The sequence below is a fragment of the Suncus etruscus genome, chromosome 17 (genome assembly GCF_024139225.1).
Source record: "Suncus etruscus isolate mSunEtr1 chromosome 17, mSunEtr1.pri.cur, whole genome shotgun sequence".
In the NCBI taxonomy this organism is placed as follows: domain Eukaryota; kingdom Metazoa; phylum Chordata; class Mammalia; order Eulipotyphla; family Soricidae; genus Suncus; species Suncus etruscus.
In genome coordinates, this window is record NC_064864.1 from 45,864,284 (window position 1) to 45,886,955 (window position 22,672).

At 49.2% G+C, this 22,672-nt stretch overlaps 2 protein-coding genes across 2 annotated transcripts in view; one reads left to right on the forward strand and one right to left on the reverse strand.

The window, feature by feature from the left end:
* The window catches only part of ARMH3 (armadillo like helical domain containing 3), a 252,387-nt gene extending 238,632 nt beyond the window's left edge, over positions 1-13,755 (reverse strand). Inside the window, exon 1 of the mRNA XM_049790854.1 lies at positions 13,684-13,755. The gene's annotated coding sequence lies outside the window, so the exon portion shown is untranslated. The remainder of the gene's footprint in view (positions 1-13,683) is intronic.
* Positions 13,756-16,690: 2,935 nt separating this feature from the next.
* HPS6 (HPS6 biogenesis of lysosomal organelles complex 2 subunit 3) lies at positions 16,691-19,279 on the forward strand. Its single transcript, XM_049790841.1, has one exon. The coding sequence runs from the start codon at positions 16,773-16,775 to the stop codon at positions 19,095-19,097; it is 2,325 nt and encodes a 774-aa protein (XP_049646798.1). The 5' UTR covers positions 16,691-16,772; the 3' UTR covers positions 19,098-19,279.
* The last annotated feature ends 3,393 nt before the right edge of the window (positions 19,280-22,672 follow it).

Sequence of the window (22,672 nt, forward strand, 5' to 3'; positions counted from 1 at the left end):
CAAAACCAAGCAGAAAGTATAACGAGCTCCATCTATAATAGGTCTAGCCATATATTTGAGGTTGATGGAAAGTAGGCTGCAAAGCATACACAACCCACAGTCTGACGGTAAAGTTAAATTTCAAGTATTGATCGAGCTTGGGACCATTAAGGCAGGAAGTGTGCTGCAGTCTGATGTGCTCTATTGATTTCCCCAAAGTAGGGTCCTCGTCATTGCAAAGTACTTGGCCTTCACTGCCTCATAAATCACACTGCACTTGACTGTCTTCAGAAATTCCTCTGGAAAGAGACCCCAGGCAGAAAATAATAGTTATGAAGACCAGAAATTAAATTTTATTTCAAAATAACTAAATATAACAATTTTCTCTTTTTAAATTTAATTATATATATAAAACACTATTGTAGATCAAATTTCAACATATTTTTAACTCTATATAACAGCAGTTCTATGAATCATGCCAAATTTTCTCATCTTGCTTCAAGGAATTCTTATTTTTTTCAAGTAAGAAGTTGAAATCCCACAAGTCTCACCTATGGACTTACATATTACCTTACTTCCCAGAATCTATTATTGGCAAAGTTTTTTGGGAGGCCGAGTGATAGCACTACAAGAAGGGTGTTTGCCTTGCATGCGCTGACCTAGGTTTGATCCCCAACATCCTATATAGTCCCCTGAGCACCACCAAGTGCTCCCTAAGTGCAGAGCCAGGAGTTACCCCTGAATACCACCAGGTGTGGCAAAAAAATTTTTTTTGTTTGGGTGCCACATATAGTGCTGTTAAGAGAACTACTCCTGGCTCTGTGCTTGAGGGTTGTTTCAGGTGAAAGAAATCTGCATTTCTGGGGATCAAACTCAGCCCTCCTTAATGAAAGTACATGTCCAGGGATCAGCCCATGAATCTATCTCTGACTCTTTTTTTTTTTCTTTTCTTTTTTTTTGGTTTTTGGTTTTTGGGTCACACCCAACAGCGCTCAGGGGTTCCTCCTGGCTCTACACTCAGAAATGGCTCCTGGCAGGCTCTGGGGACCTTATGGGATGCCGGGATTAGAACCACCATCCTTCTGCATGCAAGGCAAGCGCCCTACCGCCATGCTATCTCTCTGGCCCCTATCTCTGATTCTTGACTCAATTTTGGATTTAAATCCTAATCTCTAGATATTAGGGAGATAGCCTAGAGTTGGGGCACATGAAAGGAAGTCCAAGATCAACACCAGACATGGCTGGAAAAGATTCCAGGGAGTAGCCCTAGCACAGCAGGTGGAGCCACACCAAGTGATACTCAGGGGCTCCAAACTCTGCCTGGAAGTTGCCCCTGGTGGTGCTCAAGGAATCTGTGATGCCAAGGACTGAACATAGGTCAGTCACATGCTAGGCAAGTGGCTAAACCACTGTCCCCTCTGTCCAGCTGAGACCCATTTTGAGGCTTCACTAAATCTTCAAATTCCACTACAGTCCAGAGAAAAATTAGCAATCACAAAAAAGAGATTCTTTTGGTCAATTTATTCTGTATTGATCATGGCTTTGCTTTAGAGCATGAAATACGCCCTCTGTTCAAAACACTGCTGTGTCTTTTAAATAGGCTGTCAAGAATAAGATGTCCTTATCGAGAGAAAATAAATTGGAAATCAAGAGGACCCTATTAAAATAAATCAAAAGCAATGCAATTCTAAGCTTAGTGGATATAGATCTTCTGTGAACTCAACTTCAACCAGTTGATTAGGAGAAATTGCAGGAATCACAGTTCCTGGATGTGAAAAGCACATGTTTACAAACATCCCTGTCAGAGGATTTATAATTGGGTTACAGCTAATCAATGTCCACCCCAAATCTAATATTCTCACTTTCTTGATTTCAGAATCAATATTCTCTAATAAGCGAAAGGGAACAGGAAAGGAAAGAAAAGCAATCCTAATCCAAAGCACCAAATTTCCTAAGAAATTAAATTCTTTTCATCACTCTCCTTCCATCTGGAGCAGGGGCAAAAATCAAAAATCAACCAAGGGTCTCAGCTCATTACTTTTTGTCATTATCACAGGCGACTGGAATTGACCACCCAAATAGAAACGTGACTGGCTCTGCCATGGAACACATTTCTAGAAGAGCATTTCTAGGATGGCAGGCTAGAAAACTCTTACAGTAGCTGTTTTGTTTTAATGGAAGAGGGGGGCTGTGTTAGAAATTAATCCCACAATCTGAAATTTGATAAGATCTGAATTTTGATAAGATCTGAATTGGAAAGTCATATTTACAGTAATGTATCACAAAAAGATCCCAGCGATCACAGATCCCAGAGATTCTTTTTTATCCTCTACAGCCCTAACTACTGGGGCTCCAACCTTTTTATCCCTAAAGACTAGGAAAAATAGGAGAAATATTTCAAGGACCAGGTATGGCTAAAACAAACAAAAAAAAAATGTAGGTAGTATTTTTTTTATCTGAGCTATTTTTATTCAATTTCAGAAATTATTTATTAAAGCAAATGTTAAGAGGCTACAGAGATAGGATAGTGAACCTGGGTTTGACCCCTGGCACCCCATGTTGTCCTCCAAGCCTGCTAGTAGTGATTCCTGAGTGTAGAGTCAGGAATAACCCTTAAGCATTGTTGGATGCGGTCAATAAATTTTTTAATTTAAGAATAAAGTCTGGTGGGCCCGGAGAGATAGCACAGCGGTGTTTGCCTTGCAAGCAGCCCATCCAGGACCAAAGGTAGTTGGTTCGAATCCCGGTGTCCCATATGGTCCCCCGTGCCTGCCAGGAGCTATTTCTGAGCAGACAGCCAGGAGTAACTCCTGAGCACAGCCGGGTGTGACCCAAAAACCAAAAAAAAAAAAAAAAAGAATAAAATCTGGGGCCCGGAGAGATAGCACAGAGGTGTTTGCCTTGCAAGCAGCCGATCCAGGACCAAAGGTGGTTGGTTCGAATCCTGGTGTCCCATATGGTCCCCCATGCCTGCCAGGAGCTATTTCTGAGCCTGGAGCCAGGAGTAACCCCTGAGCCCCGCCGAGTGTGACCCAAAAACCAAAAACCAAAAAAAAAGAATAAAATCTGTTGGCTTAGGGGCCGGGCGGTGGCGCTAAAGGTAAGGTGTCTGCCTTGCCAGCGCTAGCCTAGGACAGACCGCGGTTCGATCCCCCGGTGTCCCATATGGTCCCCCAAGCCAGGAGCGACTTCTGAGCGCATAGCCAGGAGAGTAACCCCTGAGCGTCAAACGGGTGTGGCCCAAAAACCAAAAACCAAAAAAAAAAAAAAAATCTGTTGGCTTAAAGACAATAAAATGACTAAACCATGTAGTCATGTAGTACTTGATTAGGGGAGAATTTCAGGCAAACTACCAGGAAATCTGCACGAATCAACAGTGTCCGCAGTCACAGGCTGACCTTGAACCACAGAGACAGAGAGAACGAGCTGCCATGGCAGGATCAACACTAGGAAAAAAAAGGTGCCTATCAAGAACACTGAGCAAGGGACCGGCGAGGTGGTGCTAGAGGTAAGGTGTCTGCCTTGCAATCGCTAGCCAAGGAAAAACTGTGGTTCGATCCCCTGGCGTCCCATATGGTCCCCCCAAGCCAGGGGCAATTTCTGAGCACTTAGCCAGGAGTAACCCGAGTATCAAACGGGTATGGCCGGAAAAAAAAAAAAAAAAAAAAGGAACATTGAGCAAGCCACCAAGTGTCCTAGTCACCTTCCAAGTGAAACTAGGAAACTAGACTGGCAATGCCCTACCTGCTGCGCTATCGCTCTGGACACCCCAAAATATAATTTTTAAATAAATTTAAAATAATCTAGGGGATGGAGCAGTAGGGCACTTGACTTGCATGCTCACAACCCAGGTTCGATCCCTGGCATCCCAGATGGTAGCCCAAGCCAGCCAAGAGTGATTTCTAAGTACAGAGTGAGGAGTAACACTTGAGCACCACTGGGTATGAACTAAATAAAATTCAAACATTAATAATAATCAATAGGGGCTGGAGGGATAGCACAGCAGTAGGGCATTTGCCTTGTATGCAGCTGACCGGGGAGAGACCCGGTTCAATTCCCGGCATCCCATATGGTCCCCCAGCCTACCAGGGGCGATTTCTGAGTACAGAGCCAGGAGGACCCCTGAGCTCCATTGGGTATGGCCCAGAAACCAATCAATCAACAAATGAATCAACCAATAAATAAAGTTTAAATTAATAATAATAGTAATAATAATCTATAGCACAATGCAAATCATAAAAATCTGATTGAGGGGCCCGGAGAGATAGCACAGCAGTGTTTGCCTTGCAAGCAGCCGATCCAGGACCAAAGGTGGTTGGTTCGAATCCCGGTGTCCCATATGGTCCCCCGTGCCTGCCAGGAGCTATTTCTGAGCAGACAGCCAGGAGTAACCCCTGAGCAATGCCGGGTGTGGCCCCCCCAAAAAAAAAATCTGATTGAGGGGCTAAACAGTGGCGCAAGTAATAAGGCATCTATCTGCCTTGCCCACACTAGCATAGTTCAGACTGTGGTTCGATCCCCCCGGAGTTCCATATGGTACCCCAAGCCAGGAGCGATTTCTGAGCACATAGCCAGGAGTAACCCCTGAGTGTCAATGGGTGTGGCCCAAAACAAAAAAATCTGGGCCTGGAGAGATAGCGGCGTTTGCCTTGCAAGCAGCCGATCCAGGACCAAAGGTTGTTGGTTCGAATCCCGGTGTCCCATATGGTCCCCCGTGCCTGCCAGGAGCTATTTCTGAGCAGACAGCCAGGAGTAACCCCTGAGCATCGCTGGGTGTGGCCCAAAAACCAAAAAAAAAAAAAAATCTGATTGAAAAAGGACAAGGAGGGGGCCGGGCGGTGGCGCTAAAGGTAAGGTGCCTGCCTTACCTGCGCTAGCCTAGGACGGACCGGGGTTCGATCCCCCGGCATCCCATATGGTCCCCCAAGCCAGGAGCGACTTCTGAGCGCATAGCCAGGAGTACCCCTGAGCATCACCGGGTGTGGCCCAAAAACCAAAAAAAAAAAAAAAAAGAAAAGAAAAAGGACAAGGAGGCGGAGCAATAGCATAACATGTACGGCATTTGCCTTGCATGCGGCCAATCCAGGTTCGAACTCCAGCATCCCATCTAGTCCATTGAGCCTATCAGGAGTAATATCTAAGGGCAGAACCAGGGGTAACCCCAGAGCCACTGGTGGAGCCCAAAATAAAAAAAAAAGGGGGGGGGGGATATAACTCAAAATAAACTGGAGCACATACCTTGCATACAGGAGCCCTTCCACCACCTCCATCACCACTCCCCAGTTCAATCTCTAGCATGTGTGTTCCCTCAAGCACTGCCAGGCAAAATACAGTGTAGCCAAAAAAAAAAAGATGCAAAGAAAATGGTACGGTGCCAAGAAGAAGGAAAAGTCTATGCTATGACCTTTGTGGATCTTAAAGGGCTTTTTAATCCTTCTCTGAAAAAAGCAAATACAGGGGCCAGAACGATAGCACACATAGCAGTAGGACATTTGCCTTACACACGGCCAACCCCTAACAGAGCCTGATTTGATTCCCGGAGCAGTGGTGCAAGCGGTAGGGCGTTTGCCTTGCACACGCTAACCTAGGACAAACCATGGTTTGATCCACAGGCGTCCCATGTAATCCCCCAAGCCAGGAACGATTTCTGAACGCATAGCCTGAGCGTCACCAGGTGTGGCCCAAAAGCCAAAAATAAATTAATTAATTTAGGCACCTGAGTGAAATAGTACAGTGATATAGTACAGCAGTAGGGAGTTTGCCTTGCACGCTGCTGACCTGGGACAGCCCAGGTTTGATTCCCGGCATCCCATACAGTTCCCCGAGCCTGCCAGAAGTAACACATGAGTACCACTGGGTGTGGCCCAAAAACCAAAAAATAAATAAATTTTAGGGGCCAGAGATAGCACAGAGGTAGGGCGTTTGCCTTGCAAGCAGCCGATCCAGGACAGTCAGTGGTTCAAATCCCAGCATTCAGGCCGGAGAGATAGCATGGAGGTAAGCCATTTGTCTTGCATGCAGAAGGTCGGTGGTTCAAATCCCGGCATCGCATATGGTTCCCCGAGCCTGCCAGGAGCAATTTCTGAGCATAGAGCCAGGAGTAACCCCTGAGCACTGCTGGGTGTGACCCAAAAACCAAAAAAAAAAAAAAAAAAAAAAGGACTCAAATCCCAGCATCCCATATAGTTCCCCATGCCTGCCAGGAGTGATTTCTGAGCACAGAGCCAAGAGTAACCCTTGTGTGCCAACAGGTGTGACCCAAAATACAAAAAAAAAAAAAAACAAAAAAAAAAAAAACAAGTTTTTTAATTTTCAGGGCCAAAGCAATAACAATAGCGTTTGCCTTGCTCGTCACCAACACGGGACAGACCCCAGTTCAAATCCTGGCATCCTATGTAGTCCCCCCAAGCCAGCCAGGAATGATTTCTGAGCACAGAGCCAAAAGTAACCTGAGAACCGCTGGGTGTGACCCAAAAAACAATCAATCAATCAATAAATAAATAAATAAAGTTAAATAATAAATGAACTCTTCCAGGGACCAGAGAGATAGCACAGCAGTAAGGCATTTGCCTTGCATGCAGGACAGTGGTTCGAATCCCAGCATCCCTTTTGATCCTCCGAGCCTGTTAGGGGTGATTTCTGAGCCAGGAGTAGCCCCTGAGCACTGCTGGGTGTGACCCAAAAACAAAACAAAACAAAGAAAAAGAACTCTTCCAAAGCTACTTTAAAAAAAATAAAAGAATGGGGGGGCCAGAGAGATAGCATGGAGGTAAGGCATTTACCTTTCATGCAGAAGGTCATCGGTTCGAATCCCGGTGTCCCATATGGTCCCCCATGCCTGCCAGGAGCAATTTCTGAGCAGACAGCCAGGAAAAACCCCTGAGCACTGCCGGGTGTGACCCCAAAAAATAAATAAATAAATAAATAAATAAATAAATAAATAAATAAATAAATAAAAGAATGGGCCCGGAGAGATAGAGATAGCATAGCGGTGTTTGCCTTGCAAGCAGCCGATCCAGAACCTAAGGTGGTTGGTTCGAATCCCGGTGTCCCATATGGTCCCCCTTGCATGCCAGGAGCTATTTCTGAGCAGACAGCCAGGAGTAACCCCTGAGCACCGCCAGATGTGGCCCAAAAACCAAAAAAAATAAAAAATAAAAAAAAATAAAAGAAAGAAATATTATCCCTCTTTATTTTTTTTTTATTTTGTTTTTTGGGCCAGCAGCGCTCAGAGGTAACTCCTGGCTCTGCATTCAGAAATTACCCCTGGCAGATTTAGAAGACCACATGGGATGCCATGAATTGAACTCAGGTCGGCCACATGCAAAGCAAATGCTCTACCCGCAATCACTCTAGCCCCTATCCCTATTTTCTTTTCTTTTTTTTTTTTTTTTTTTTTTTTTTGGTTTTTGGGCCACACCCGGCGGTGCTCAGGGGTTACTCCTGGCTGTCTGCTCAGAAATAGCTCCTGGCATGCAAGGGGGACCATATGGGACACCGGGATTCGAACCAATCACCTTAGGTTCTGGATCTGCTGCTTGCAAGGCAAACACCACTGTGCTATCTCTCCAGGCCGCTATCCTTATTTTCTTTTTTTTTGTTTTTTTGGTTTTGGGTTTTTGGGTTTTTGGGCCACACCCAGCGGTGCTCAGGGGTTACTCCTGGCTGTCTGCTCAGAAATAGCTCCTGGCAGGCACGGGGGACCATATGGGACACCGAGATTCGAACCAACCACCTTTGGTCCTGGATCGGCAGCTTGCAAGGCAAACACCGCTGTGCTATCTCTCCGGGCCACTATCCCTATTTTCTAAGTGCAAGAACAGAGCCAACGAGGTTCAATTAGCGCAGAAACTAGTACAGAGCGATTTTTGTGTGCTCTGAAAGGTACTTGGGCATTTTACAAGAAGTTAGTCGGGGAATTTCTCAGGACTAAGCAGGATGTGGCAAGACCAGGTATTTCCCAGTCTCTAGTCTAGGTCTAATCAGCTCAGATTTGGATCCAGTGAAGGTAAATCTAGCTTCACAGAAGATAACTCAGTCCCATTCCATCCAAATCTACTGCACCTGCCTACGTACACAAACTAATAATGTAAATGAAGAGGTTTAATAAACACGACTACCTCAAGGTTCTCATCCAAATTATTTTATACAAGAAGAAATGTATTTGCACCTTCAGGAGAAACCAATTCCAAACTGACAGAATTCTGGGAAACTGGCTGAAAATCACTTTTTTTCTGACATCTTCCAGAATTGAAAAGTCATTGTCAAATTCTCTTCCCAATCGACAGGAGACTTTTTTTTTCCCTGTGGTTTTTGGGTCACACCCGGCAGTGCTCAGGGTTAATTCCTGGCTCCAGGCTCAGAAATTGCTCCTGGCAGGCACGGGGGACCATTTGGGACGCTGGGATTCGAACCCATGACCTCCTGCATGAAAGGCAAACGCCTGGGCCCGGAGAGATAGCACAGCGGCGTTTGCCTTGCAAGTAGCTGATCCAGGACCAAAGGTGATTGGTTCGAATCCCGGTGTCCCATATGGTCCCCGTGCCTGCCAGGAGCTATTTCTGAGCAAACAGCCAGAAGTAACCCCTGAGCACCGCTGGGTGTGACCCAAAAACCAAAAAAAAAAAGAAAGGCAAACGCCTTACCTCCATGCTATCTCTACGGCCCCAGCAGGAGACTCTTGTATATCAATACTGTCTATCTCCTGCTTGAGCCCTAAACTTCCCTCAAGCATCACAATGTCATATCTTCTTCACTTTCTTTCCTATTGAACCATACAAGCCTCATGAATACATACTAAGTATAAAATAAAAATTGTAAGACTTTCATAATCTTCTTGAACAAAGTCCAAAAGGTAACTATAAGCCTGAAAAGTACATTAAGGAACTGAAGTGAAAGAACAGTGGGCAGGGCATTTGCTTTGCATGTGGCTGACCCATGTTTAATTCCCAGCAAGCCATATGGTGACCCAAGTGATCCCTGAGTGTAGAACCTTGAAGCACCAGTGGGTGTGGCCCAAATATTAAAAAAAGAAAGAAAAGAAAATTTAATCGCCTTGGGGCCGAAGCGGTGGCGTGGTCATTAAGGCGTCTGCATTGCACGCACTAGCCTAGGACGGACCACAGTTCAATCACCTGGTGTCCCATTTGGCCCCACAAGCCAGGAGTGATTTCTGAGCGTGTAGCCAGGAGGAACCCCTGAGCGTCACCAGGTGTAGCCAAAAACAAACAAACAAAAAAAAATTATCTCCTGTTAGTTTAGTAATTTTTCTGGGGTTTGTTCTTGGGGGTTTTTTTGAAGTGGGGTGTCATACCTAGCTTGTGGGGTATTATACCCAGCTATGCTCAGTGTTTATCCCTAATCTGTGCTCAGGGATCACTCCTAGAGGAATATGGGATATTATATGTGGTGCCAGGGATAGAATCAAATGCAATGATTTCATGCAGTGGCATGAAAGTGCTCAGAGATCACTACTCCTGAAGGACTCAGGAAACATAGCTATGAGGTGCCGTGAATAGAACCTAAGTCATCTGCATGCAAGGCAAGTAGTTTAATACCTGCTGTATTATTTCTTCAACCTATAGCTTAAGAACTTGTGATAGTACAGTGGGTAAGGCACTTGTCTTGCACACGACTGACCCCAGGTTCAATCCCCAGTATCCAACATGTACCCTAAACACTGCCAGAAATGATTCCTGAGTACAGAGCTAGGAGTAAATCCTAGGCATCACTGTGCAGTGTGGCCAAAAAAATAGAACTTATGAAAACCTTTTAATAATACAGGTAGAGACTAAGAAACTCTAATGGTTCGTGTCATGAAAAGCTATTATGTGGAGTTAAGTGCATATTCTATTATTTCCTCATGAAAGAGCAAAATAAACATTCTTCCTCGGGATTTTGTTGTTGTCGTCATCTTGGGTCACACCTGGGGTTACTCCTGACTCAGCTCAGAAATTGCCCCCGGCAGGCTCAGGGGAATATATGGAATGCCAGGATTCAAACCACCATCCGTCCTAGATCATCCTGGATCGGCTGCATGCAAGGCAAATGCTGTACCACTGTGCTATCTCTCCAGCTCCCTCAGGATTTTCTTTTATAATATGCCTTCACTTACTCAAAGTTATAAACAAAATAGTATGCTCACTAGGTCTCCTTACTAAAATCTCCAAGAAACCTAATTACAACATAGCTAACTATCTCCCCTATGCCTTTTACCCACTCCCACCTCTATCTTACAACATCAACTCTATTTTGCTAGATCCTGGTCAATGAGATTCCCATTCACCCAATCTATCAAACTAGAACTCTTAGCCCACTCTTTCCAATTGTCACTAAGTCCTGTTGTATCTATCTCAGAAATATTTCTTTTTTTTTGTTTTTTTTTTGTTTTGTTTTTTTGTTTTTTTGTTTTTTTGGGCCACACCCGGTGACGCTCAGGGGTTACTCCTGGCTATGCGCTCAGAAGTCGCTCCTGGCTTGGGGGACCATATGGGACGCCGGGGGATCGAACCGCGGTCCGTCTCCTAGGCTAGCGCAGGTAAGGCAGGCACCTTACCTCGAGCGCCACCGCCCGGCCCCCAGAAATATTTCTTTTTTATTTTTGGTTTTGGGGTCACACCCGGCAGCACTCAGGGGTTACTCCTAGCTCTATGTTCAGAAGTCGCTCCTGGCAGGCTCGGGTACCATATGGGATTCCAGGATTCGAACTCGGGTCTGTCCTGTGTTGCATGTCCACATGCAAGGCAAACAAACACCTTACCTCCAAATGGAACGAACACCTTTCCTTACCCTTGCAAGCTCCTCCTCATTCTTCAACATATATTCAACTATCTTCCCCTGATAAAGCATCCCTCCTTCCCTGTTCCTGGCCAATGTCAGTATCCCCTTCACACCACAAAACTACTTCATCTGTAACACTCAGCACCACAATTTTCTATGAAAGTCTTTAATGTCTTGGGGCCATGGTGACAGCATAGTGGGTAGGACATTTGCCTTATGTCAGACCTGGATTTGATCCCCGGCATCCCATATGGCCCCAGACTGCCAGGAATAATTTTTGAGTGCAGAGCCAGTAGTATCCCCTGATCAATCGCCATCAGGTGTGGCCCAAAACCAAAAAAGAATAAAAGGAAAAAAGAAAGTCTCTAATGTCCTAGATTAAAGATAATCTTTTTTTTTTTTTTTTTGGTTTTTGGGTCACACCCAGAGGTGCTCAGGGGTTACTCCTGGTTGTTTGCTCAGAAATAGCTCCTGGCAGGCACGGGGGACCATTTGGGACACCGGGATTCGAACCAACCACCTTTGGTCCTGGATCGGCTGCTTGCAAGGCAAACACCGCTGTGCTATCTCTCCGGGCCCAGATAATCATTTTTCTAATGTCTTTGTCTTCTGATGTCTTTGAAGAAAGAGAAATCAGTGCTCACTAAATATTCAGTCTTCCTACCCCAGATAATTTTTTGATTTTGGTTTTTGGGCCACATCTGGGGGTGCTCAGAAATCACTCCTGGCAGGCAATGGGGACCATATGGGATACCAGGGATCAAACCCATGTCCGTTCAGGGTCTGCCACACGCAAGGCAAATGCCCTCCCAATGTGTTATCTCTCTGGCCCCAACCCTGTACCCCTGGATAAACTTGCTTTATGACTATTTCCTTCTTTTTTTTTTTTTTTTTTTTTTTTTTTTTTTTTTGGTTTATGAGTCACACCTGGCAGCGCTCAGGGATTACTCCTGGCTTTATGCTCAGAAATTGCCCCCAGCAGGCTCGGGGGACCATATGGGATGCCAGGGTTCGAACCACCATCCTTCTGCATGCAAGGCAAATGCCTTACCTCCATGCTATCTCTCCGGCCCCTATTTCCTTCATTCTTGGGACGGGTCAGTGCTCAGGCAGTGGCCAGAGGGATCCCAGTACTCCAGCCCTTCCAGCTATCACCTCTACTGTTACTTGCATATTTTCTCAGAAATTTATGAATTCCTGAACATGGAACAATGTGAAATTCCAGCTTTCTTTACTAATGCTGAGTTTTTCCAGGCTTTTAAAATCATTAAACAAATACTGAAGTTGGGACCAGAGCAATAGCACAGCAGCCGACCCAAGTTCAATCCTTGGCAACCCATATGGTTGGTCCCCCGACTCTTCCAGTAGTCATTTCTGAGTGCAAGGCCAGAAGTAACCCCTGAGCGCTGCTTGGTGTGGCACCAAAAAAGAAAAGAAAAGAAAAAAACACAGATAAATCAACGTCCAGAGCCAGAGGGACAGTACAGAGGGTAGGGCATTCTAGCGCCACCTTCCCGGCCCCGGCATTTGCCTTTTTAATGCCACTGACCCGGTTGGATCCCCGGCATCCCAAACAGTGCCTGAGCCCGCCAATAGTAATTCCTAAGTGATTCAGGAGTGAGTCAAAAACGAAAAGAAATGCCATTAACACTCAATGAAAAACTCTGACAGCTTCAGTGTTCATGTAGAACTGGAAAAAAAAAAAAAATCCTCCTCCCCTTTCCAAGCCTAACAAGGATCCACCTTTTCCGGAGCTGATTCAGGATACCCCGAAAGCCTTCACAGGGGAAGCTGTGTGTGTGCATACATTTACCAGCCCAAAACCTTTCCAACGAACCCGGGCTTAAAATTAAAAGCAAGGCAGGGCCCGGAGAGATAGCACAGCGGCGTTGGCCTTGCAAGCAGCCGATCCAGGACCAAAGGTGGTTGGTTCGAATCCCTATGTCCCATATGGTCCCCCGTGCCTGCCAGGAGCTATTTCTGAGCAGACAGCTGGAGTAACCCCTGAGCACCGCCAGGTGTGGCCCAAAAACCAAAAACAAACAAACAAACAAACAAACAAAATTAAAAGCAAGGCAGCCACCGACCGATTGTGCCCAGTTTCGAATCCTAACAGAGCTCAGCCAGCTCTGGTACAGATCTTGCAAAACTCAAAAAGAACTTTTCCTTGCAGGGTCAAAGATTGGGGAGCGCTTGGTGACCCAGAAACACGTATTTAGGCCTGACTGCCCATCAGGATCGCGGGGTGGGGTGGGAACAGCCTCTGAGCCCTCTCGGCCCCCCCGGCGCGCAGGACCCAGTTTCTTCCCTTTTCTATGAGCTGCCAAAAGCAAACAGGTTTGGGGCCGGAGAGATAGATAGCACAGCGGTCGGGCGTTTTGCCTCGCAAGCAGCCGATCCCGGACCAAAGGTGGTTCGAATCCCGGGGTCCCGTAGGCTCCCCAGTGCCTGCCAGGGGCGATTTCTGAATGCAAAGCTGGAGGAACCCCTGAGCGCTGGGTGTGACCCCCAAAACAAAAAGAAAGCAAAGGGGTTCATCACGCACGAGCCACCCTGAGGAACAGGGGTGCAGCAGCCCCACGTCGGGGACAGAACTGGGGGGCCCCTCGGGGCAGACGCCTGCCCAGCGGAACCTGCAGACCCGCAGACCAACTCCTGGGCCTACCCCAGGCAGGGACTCGGCGGGGCATCAGGGACAGGGACCGGGACCGGGAAGAAGCTGCAGGGCGCGAGCGGCCCAGGCGGGGGGGAGGGGGAGGGGGCGGGGCCACGCGCGGGCTGGGGTCAAAGGTCAGGGGTCAAAGATCTCCGCGGGAGGCGCGGCGCGGCGCGGCGCTCGGCCGCCAGGGCTCCGGGCCTCGTGGTGACAGGAGCCGCTGGGTCGGACCGGGTTTGGGGACCCGCCGGGCAACGCCGCCGGCTTACCGAGGCTCGGGCTCCTCCTCCACCGCCCGCGCCCGGGCCTCTCTCTCGTTCGCGTCGCCACCGACGCCGCCGCCGCCGCCGCCGCCGCCGCCGCCGCCTCAGGATCCCGGACGCGCTCCCGACCTCCCCGGCCCGCCGCGTCCCCCCGGGTCCTAAAGCCCACCGCGTTACGTTACAGCCGCCTCCACGGCCGCTTCCTGAAACGGACGCAGCCACGATTCCCAGCAAGCTCCGCGAAGACTATAACTCCCGAGATGCATCGCGAGTGGAAAAAGCGGAGGGCAAAGGTCACCCGCCTCTCTCCCGAGGGCTTCCTGGGTGCGAGCTGAGGTTTTAGCACTTGTAGAAGCTTTGGAGGAGTTTTGCAACTCGGCAGGCCTACATTCAGGAATAAGTTTGCCGGAGAGATAGCACAGCGGTAGGGCGTTTGTCTTGCACGCAGCCCGATCCAGGACGGACGGTGGTTTGAATCCCAGCATCCCATAAGGTCCCCCCGAGCCTGCCTGGAGCGATTTCTGAGCGCAGCATCGCCGGGTGTGACCCAAAAACAAACCAACCAAAAAATATAGGATGATATACATGACAAACTATAGTGTAACGTTGTTAATGATACATTGAAAATAAACTCATTCAACACTAAGTATTGTCAAAAGAACCTGGTAAGGCTGTGTTCGCTTGGCAAGTACCCTCTCTGAATGTTGTCTTCCTTTTATGTCAATGGAATGTTACAAAGATTATAACGGAGGCTGGAGCGATAGTACAACGTGTAAGGCTTTTTGTCTTGCATGCATCCAAGCCCGGATGGATCCCCGACAACTAAGAACCCCACCAGGAATTATCTCAGTACAAAGCCCTGAGCACAGTTGGGTTTCGCTTCCAAAATTTCATCATTTTGAAAGACTGTGGTGTGTGTGTTAAGTCCTTAATAATGACTCTATGAAGTGGGTATTTCACAAATGAGAAAACAAGTTTCTAAGGAGTATATCTTGGGGGGGGGGGTATTTTAAATTTTGGGAGGTTTATTGTTCTGTTTTTGTTTTTGTTTTTTGCCACACCTGAAAGTACTCTGGGTTATTCCTGGCTCTGCATTCAAGTTCACTCCGGGCAGTTTTCAGGGAATATGGGATGCCAGGGATCAAACCTGGTCTGCCATGTGCTAGGCAAGTGCATTACATACTGTACTATGGCGCCAGCCCCAATTTCTGAAGGTGTTTTTGGTCTTGGTTTTAGTTTAGTTCTGTTTTGTTTTTTTGTTTTGTTTGGGTTTTTTTTTTTTTTTGGTTTTTGGGTCACACCCGGCAGCGCTCAGGGATTACTCCTGGCTCTACGCTCAAATCGCTACTGGCAGGTGCTCAGGGATGCCGGGATTCGAACCACCGTCCTTCTGCATGCAAGGCAAACGCCCTATCTCCATGCTATCTCTCCAGCCCCAATTTCTGAGTTTTCTTTTTTTTGTTGTTTTTTTTTGTTTGTTTGTTTTGTTTGTTTGTTTTTGGGCCACACCCGGCGGTGCACAGGGGTTACTCCTGGCTGTCTGCTCAGAAATAGCTCCTGGCAAGCACAGGGGACCATATGGGACACCGGGATTCGAACCAACCACCTTTGGTCCTGGATCGGCTGCTTGCAAGGCAAACACCGCTGTGCTATCTCTCCGGGCCCAATTTCTGAGTTTTCTAATGTTCTGTACTGGTAAAGAAAAAAAGGAAAATTGGAAAACTATAAGGAAGAAAATTTAACCGAAAAGCTAATGTATTTTCTTGGAGATACAATACAGCATGTAAGACACTTCTCTTGAAATAGGCTGTCCCAGGGGGCCGGGCGGTGGCGCTGGAGGTAAGGTGCCTGCCTTGCCTGCGCTAGCCTAGGACGGACCGCGGTTCGATCCCCCGGTGTCCCATATGGTCCCCCAAGAAGCCAGGAGCAACTTCTGAGCGCATAGCCAGGAGTAACCCCTGAGCGTCACAGGGTGTGGCCCAAAAACCAAAAAAAAAAAAAAAAGAAATAGGCTGTCCCAACTGCAATCATGTTTGTAATCACGGTGTTTAAATAAAGATAATTTAACAATTAAAAAAATAAATAGGCTGTCCCAGTACTGTATATAGTCCCAGAGTCACACCAGAGAGTACCCTGAGCATCACTAGGTGTAACCAAAAAAAAAAAAAAAAAACTAATGAAAAGGCAAAGAAAAAAGACATCTGGAGGTAAGCCCCAGTAGATTCTACTTAGAAGCTTCCTTTCCAACTGGAAATCTTTTCCGAAGCTGATTCCCCTTTAATAAACCTTTATTGAACACTGCCCGCAGATTGCCTTTGATTGAAAACCCACCTCTTCTCCACCCACTTACTGGCAGTGTGAGTTTGATGATTTACTTCCATTTTCGTGCTTCATTAATCTTATCTGAGACAGGGACTGGCGAAACCGTAGTGGCAAACCTTAAGGACTATGGAGATACTATTTCATGAGATTGTCATCCCCGTGAGACTGAGATTTTGGTTATTTTGGGCCACACCCAGTGACACTCAAGGGTCGCTCCTGGCTCGGTGGACCATATGGGACGCCGGGGATCGAACCCAGGTCCGTACTGGGTCAGCCGCGTGCAAGGCAAATGCCCTAGCGCTGTGCTATCATCACTCCGGCCCGGAGACTGAGATTTTGATTTGCCCAGAGCTATCTCCTCAGAGCCTGGTGCTTCGTAGGTGCTCAATAATTATTTCATGGATAAACTGGGGGTGAGAGAGCGAAGATGGGGGTGAGGAACAAAAAGCATGCAGAGATGCTCTCAGTTCAGTGCTCAGCGGGGCTGGGATCAGTCAGTGATCCCTGAGTCGGACTCTAGATCATTCCACGGTTTCCTTGAGGCCAGGACAGCGGGACAGCGGGCCTGCCTTCCCCGAGCTCGCTCAGGCTCCGCCCCGGGCCGCGGTGGCTGCCGCTGAGCTAGCTGGAGGGGCGGAGCGGAGCCGAATCTCTGACCCGACCTCGGCTCACCTCATCGGCGGGGGACGGAAGTCTCAGCTGCGCTCCGGACAGGCTCCCCGGGATCGCCGGGCGCCGGGATCTGGGCGCGCACCGGCGTGGAAGGCTGCACCATGAAGCGCGCGGGGCCTCTGCGCCTGCTGTCGGACCTGAGCAGCTTCAGCGGCGGGGCCAAGCTCCGGGAGCTGCTGCAGGCCAAAGATCCCGCCGTCCGTGTGCGCTGCAGCCCGGACGGCCGCCACCTGCTGCTGCTGCGACCCCCGGGTGAGCCGGCCCCGCAGCTGCTGGTCGCGGTGCGCGGACCCGGTGCGGAGCTGGAGCGAGCCTGGCCGCCTGATCAGCCGTCTCCGCTGGACGCCCTCTTCCTGCCGTGGCCGCCGCGACCTGCCCTGGTGCTGGTGTGGGAAAGTGGCCGAGCCGAGGTATGGAGCACCGGCCTGGGCCCGGGCTGGAAGCTGCTGCAAAGCATCGAGCTGTGCCCTGATGGTGGAGCCCGCTTAGTGGCCTTCGCGGCCCCCCGAGGCCGCCTGGTGTGGTGCGAGGAGCGTCCGGCTGATTGCTCGGGTGCTTTCAGCCACTGCGTGTGCACCCGGACCCTGGAACCCGGTGGGGAGGCAGGCGCCAACCTGGGCCTCACACACACCCTGCTGCACCGCTGCCCGCCTTTCTCGCTGCTGACCTCCCGCAAAGACCTCTACCTGGTCCCCACGACCACTGCCTGGCCTGGCCTGGCCCACATTCTGCTCATCTGGACCCCTGGCAAGGGCAAGGTGACGGTGGCTGCTCCGTGCCTTGGCGTCTCTCACAGTAAGAGCCTAAATCCCAAACGTGGGGACACTTGGGACTTCCCCACCCTGCTTCGAGGTCTTCCTGGACTGCTGTCCCCCAGGGAGCCAGTGCCTGTCCACTCCTGGTCCACAACTGCCCAAGGCCTGCTGTTGCTTGATATCAGGGGCACAGTGAGCCTGGTGCAGCCCCACGGGGGGATCCGGGTCGTGGGCACTCTGCAGGAAGCTCCTTCAGGTCTGACGGGGTCTGCAGCCCTGGGCACCTTTCACGGCACTCTGGCCTGTGTGCTGGGCTCCACCATGGAGCTGCTAGACATGGGCAGCGGGTGCTTGCTGGAGAGGAAGGTCCTCAGTACAGACCGGGTACACATGCTGGACCCCCCAGCTCCTGGTGTGGAGGATGAGGATTTGCTGGGAAGCCGTGGGGGTCTTCGTTTGCTCACAGACCTGGGTCTGTTTGGAGTAAGCTGGGAAACCCCCCAGGGCCTTGTGCTTCCTTCAGCTGAAGACCTGGTCTTTGAAGAGGCCTGTGCCTACTACCAGCGGCGGAGTCTGCGGGCTGCCCTGCTCACCCCAGAGGAACTAAAACACAACAGCACCTTCCGGGCACCTCAGACCTTGGCCTCCATCCTCCAGGGCCACGTGTCCCCATCTACACTCCTGACAACACTAAGAGCTGAACTTCGGGATTACCGGAGCTTGGAGCGGCTCAAAGCCCAGTTGGTGGCTGGGGAGGAAGAGGAGCCGGGCTGGACAGAGCTGGCCGAGCAGGAAGTGGCCCGCCTGCTGAGAACCGAGTTGACCGGAGACCTACTGGCCCAGCTCAACAAGGTCTTCCAGACTTTTCCTACAGCAGCCTGGGGAGCCATCCTCAGGGCCCTGCAACTTGAACCTGACAGCAATGGCCGATTGAAATCCCAGGCTCCCCCTGACATTTGGAAGAAGGTATTAGCGGGTGTAGCAACCGGAAAGGAAACCCCCAATGGGATTCTGCCCCTTTTTGAACTCCTGTGCCAGTGCCTTGGCCGTCTGGAGCCTCAATGGCTACCTCCCTTTGTGGAATTGGCACAGCAGCAGGGAGGGCCGGGTTGGGGGGCCGGGACTCCGGGGCTGCCCCTGTATCGAAGAGCCCTGGCAGTACTAGGCGAAGAGGGGGCCAGGCCTGAGGACCTGGAACTGGAGCTGCTCTTGGGCAGCGGGCGGCCCAAAGCCGTGCTCCAGGCTGTCAGGCAGCTGGTGCAGAAGGAGGAATGGAAGCGGGCCCTGGAGGCCGGCCTAGCTCTCGGCCCCTCCAGCCCCCTGCTTCAAGGGGAGATCTTCAAACTGCTCTTGGTGGAATTTGCCCACCACCGACGTCTGGATGCTCACCTGCCCCTCTTGTGCCGCCTATGCCCATCAGACTTGCCTCCAGCTGAGCTACTTCTTCTCCTACAGACTCACCTGCCTGATGAGGGGGGACCTGCCATACCATTCCCAGAGCCTGGGACTGAGACCCCACTTACTGTGGGCTTGCTCAGAGTGCTGCTTGAGCAGACTGGGGCTCCAGGACGGCCTTCCAACCCAACTCTCAGTCTATATGAGGACATCCTCTGGGACCTAGGCTCGCCACCCCCCACCCCGCCTCGGGGAGGGCCTGTGACTACTCTCTAGGCATCGAACTACCCCGGCCTAGAGGCCTGGACACAATCAGGACAGGGTCTCTGTGCAATTGACAAAACTGAAAATCATCTCTAGGGTACAGGGATCAGAAAAAAGGAGTCCAAGAGTTGGGGAAGACTAGGGGATGGGCCCTACATGTGCAATACTTTTTTCTCTCTTCTGGAGCAATTTTAAGGCATGCATATATATATATATATATATATATATATATATATATATATATATATATATATAAATAATTGTAGCATAATAAATATATTTGGTCTTTGTCCTGACTTAGCTAAAATCCTAAATTTCCCAAGTGTTGGGAATGCATAAGGAGCTCTTTAAGCCACAGAGATAGCAGTAGAGGTTAGTTGCTAGTCTTCCACGTTGCCAACCAGGTTGGATCTACCATATTTTCCGGAGTATAAGATGACTTTTGAAACTAAAAAAAGTCAACTGAAAATCGGGGATCATCTTATATGCCAAGTATATCCTGAAAAACATTTCGTTGTGCTGCTAAATGTCTGGATATTGCCACGAAACGAATTTTCCAACTCGATCCTACACCAGTCACTGCAAGGCTGCTCGGACCACCTCTCTAACTCAGCCAATCCAAGCAGGTTTTTGATGCATGCAAATTAGACAATTTTCTGTACCCAAATCCACACTGTAAAAAGCCTGGCCAGAGGGGCCGGGTAGGTGGCGCTGGAGGTAAGGTGTCTGCCTTGCAAGCGCTAGCCAAGGAAGGACCGCGGTTCGATCCCCCGGCGTCCCATATGGTCCCCCCAAGCCAGGGGCGATTTCTGAGCGCTTAGCCAGGAGTAACCCCTGAGCGTCAAACGGGTGTGGCCCAAAAAAACCAAAAAAAAAAAAAAAAAAAAAAAAAAAAAAAAAAAAAGCCTGGCCAGAGTCAGAGAGGAAGTCTAAAATTAGGGGTCGTCTTATACGCCCAGCTGTCTTATACGCCGAAAAATACGGTATTTCATTACATGCAGTCCCCCAAATTGCCACCTCCAAAATAATGGAGCCTCTTTTGGGAGGAGGGGGAACATTAGTCAGTGCTTACTACTGGCTCTACACTCAGGAATTACTCCTGGTAGATTCGGAGTCTCTCTGGGATACTGGGAATCAAATCCAAGTCAGCCACATGCAAGGCAAGCACTCTACCTGATACATGATGCACTGTCTAGCCCCTCAAGGAACCCCTTAATTCAGTGTATACTAATGAGATGACTGGAGCTCATCACCAAATAATGAGGAGGTTGGAACTCTTAAGTCCTGCCTCTGATTTCCTGAGATAGAAGTGGGGCAAGATATTGAGGTCAGGAAAATCACCTCAATAATGTAACAAGCTTCTGGCTTAGAGCTAAGCAACAAGAGTGCTGAGAGGAAGATGCAACCAGCAGACTTGGAAGCCCCATGAATACACACACACACATCCTCTCTCTGTACATATCTAATCTCCATGTTTCCAGGTTTGAAATAGACCAAAGAGAATATTTCCTTGAATTCTGTGAGCCTTTTTTTTTTTTTTTTTTGGTGGAGAGGTTGGGGCCACACCTGGTGTTGTTCAGGGGTTACTCTTGGCTCTGCACTCAGAAATTGCTCCTGGCAGGCTCAGGGGACCATATGGAATGCCCAGGTCTGTCCCAGGTTGGCTGCATGCAAGGCAAACACCCTACTGCTGTGTTATTTCTCTGGCCCCTCTGTGAGTTTATCTTTTTTTTTTTTTCCTGTGAGTCTTTCTTAGCAAATTATCAAACCTTAAGAATGGTCATGGCGGGGCCGGGCGGTGGCGCAAGAGGTAAGGTGCCTGCCTTGCCTGCGCTAGCCTTGGACGGACCGCAGTTCGATCCCCCGGCGTCCCATATGGTCCCCCAAGCCAGGAGCAACTTCTGAGCGCATAGCCAGGAGTAACCCCTGAGCGTTACCGGGTGTGGCCCCCCCCAAAACAAAAACAAAAACAAAACAAAACAAAAAAAAAAAAAAAAAAAAAGAATGGTCATGGGGGGCCGGAGAGATAGCATGGAGGTAAGGCGTTTGCCTTTCATGCAGGAGGTCATCGGTTCGAATCCCGGCGTCCCATATGGTCCCCCGTGCCTGCCAGGAGCAATTTCTGAGCCTGGAGTCAGGAATAACCCCTGAGCACTGCCGGGTGTGACCCAAAAAAAACACAAAAAAAAAAAAAAAAAAAAAAAAGAATTGGTCATGGGGGCCGGGCGGTGGCGCTAGAGGTAAGGTGCCTGCCTTGCCTGCGCTAGCCTAGGACGGACTGCAGTTCGATTCCCCCGGTGTCCCATATGGTCCCCCAAGCCAGGAGCGACTTCTGAGCGCATAGCCAGGAGTAACCCCTGAGCGTCACCGAGTATGGCCCAAAAACCAAAAAAAAAAAAAAAAAGAATTGGTCCTGATGGGGCTGCAGAGATGGCATGGAGGTAAGAAGGCATTTGCCGAGCCCGGAGAGATAGCACAGTGGTGCTTGCCTTGCAAGCTGCCGATCCAGAACCTAAGGTGGTTGGTTCGAATCCCGGTGTCCCATATGGTCCCCTGTGCCTGCCAGGAGCTATTTCTGAGCAGACAGCCAGGAGTAACCCCTGAGCACCGCCGGGTGTGGCCCAAAAAACAAAAACAAAAAAAAACAAAAACAAAAAAAAATATATATATGGTCCCCTGAACTTGCCAGGAGTGATTTCTGAGCGTAGAGCCAGGAGTAACCCCTGAGCACTGCCAGGTGTGACCCAAAAACCAAAAAAAAAAGTGCTTGTGGCACTATATGGGATGCCAGGGATTGAACCCAGGTCAACTGCATACATAAATGCCAAGTACCCTACTGTATTATCACTGGCCTGACAGTTCTCTCTGGGCATGGACTAACCTTTCAACTTTTTGGTGCCAGTGTTATTCTCAACCTCACTGAGGTCCTGAGCTGACCTTCTGTTTAGTTGAATCAGACCTGGAATTGATTACTGATTGGAAACGGAAGCTGGACCTGAAGGAAGAACCAGGTCACCTGTGGTTGGGATAAGGAGGTCTCTGAGGGCTGACTTGGAAGGTGGGGAGGGGTGAATGAAGGAATAGACATAACTGCTACTCCTCCTGGACCCTTGAATTTCAAATCAGAAGAGAAGAGGCCGGAGTGATAATGTAAGGCATTTATTTGCCTTGCATGTGGCCAACCCGGGACGGACCTGGGTTCAATTCCCAGCATCCCACATGGTCCCCCGAGCATGCCAGGAGTGATTTCTGAGCACAGAGCCAGGAGTAACCCCTAAGTGCCAGCCAGGTATGGCCCCAAATCATAAGTGTTTTAAAAAAATTGGGGTGGGCCAGAGTGGTAGTAGCACAGCGGTAAGGTGTTTGCCTTGCACAAGGCTGACCCAGGACAGACACGAGTTCGATCTCCAGATCCCATATGGTCCCCCGAGCCGGGAGCTACTATTTCTGAGTGCAAGCCAGGAGTAACCCCTGAGCACCGCAGGGTGTAGCCCCCAAAAAATAGGAAGTAAAAATAAGAAAGAAAGGAGATATAGTACAGTAGTAGGGCGTTTGCCTTGCAAGTGGCCGACCCAGGACCGTTAGTT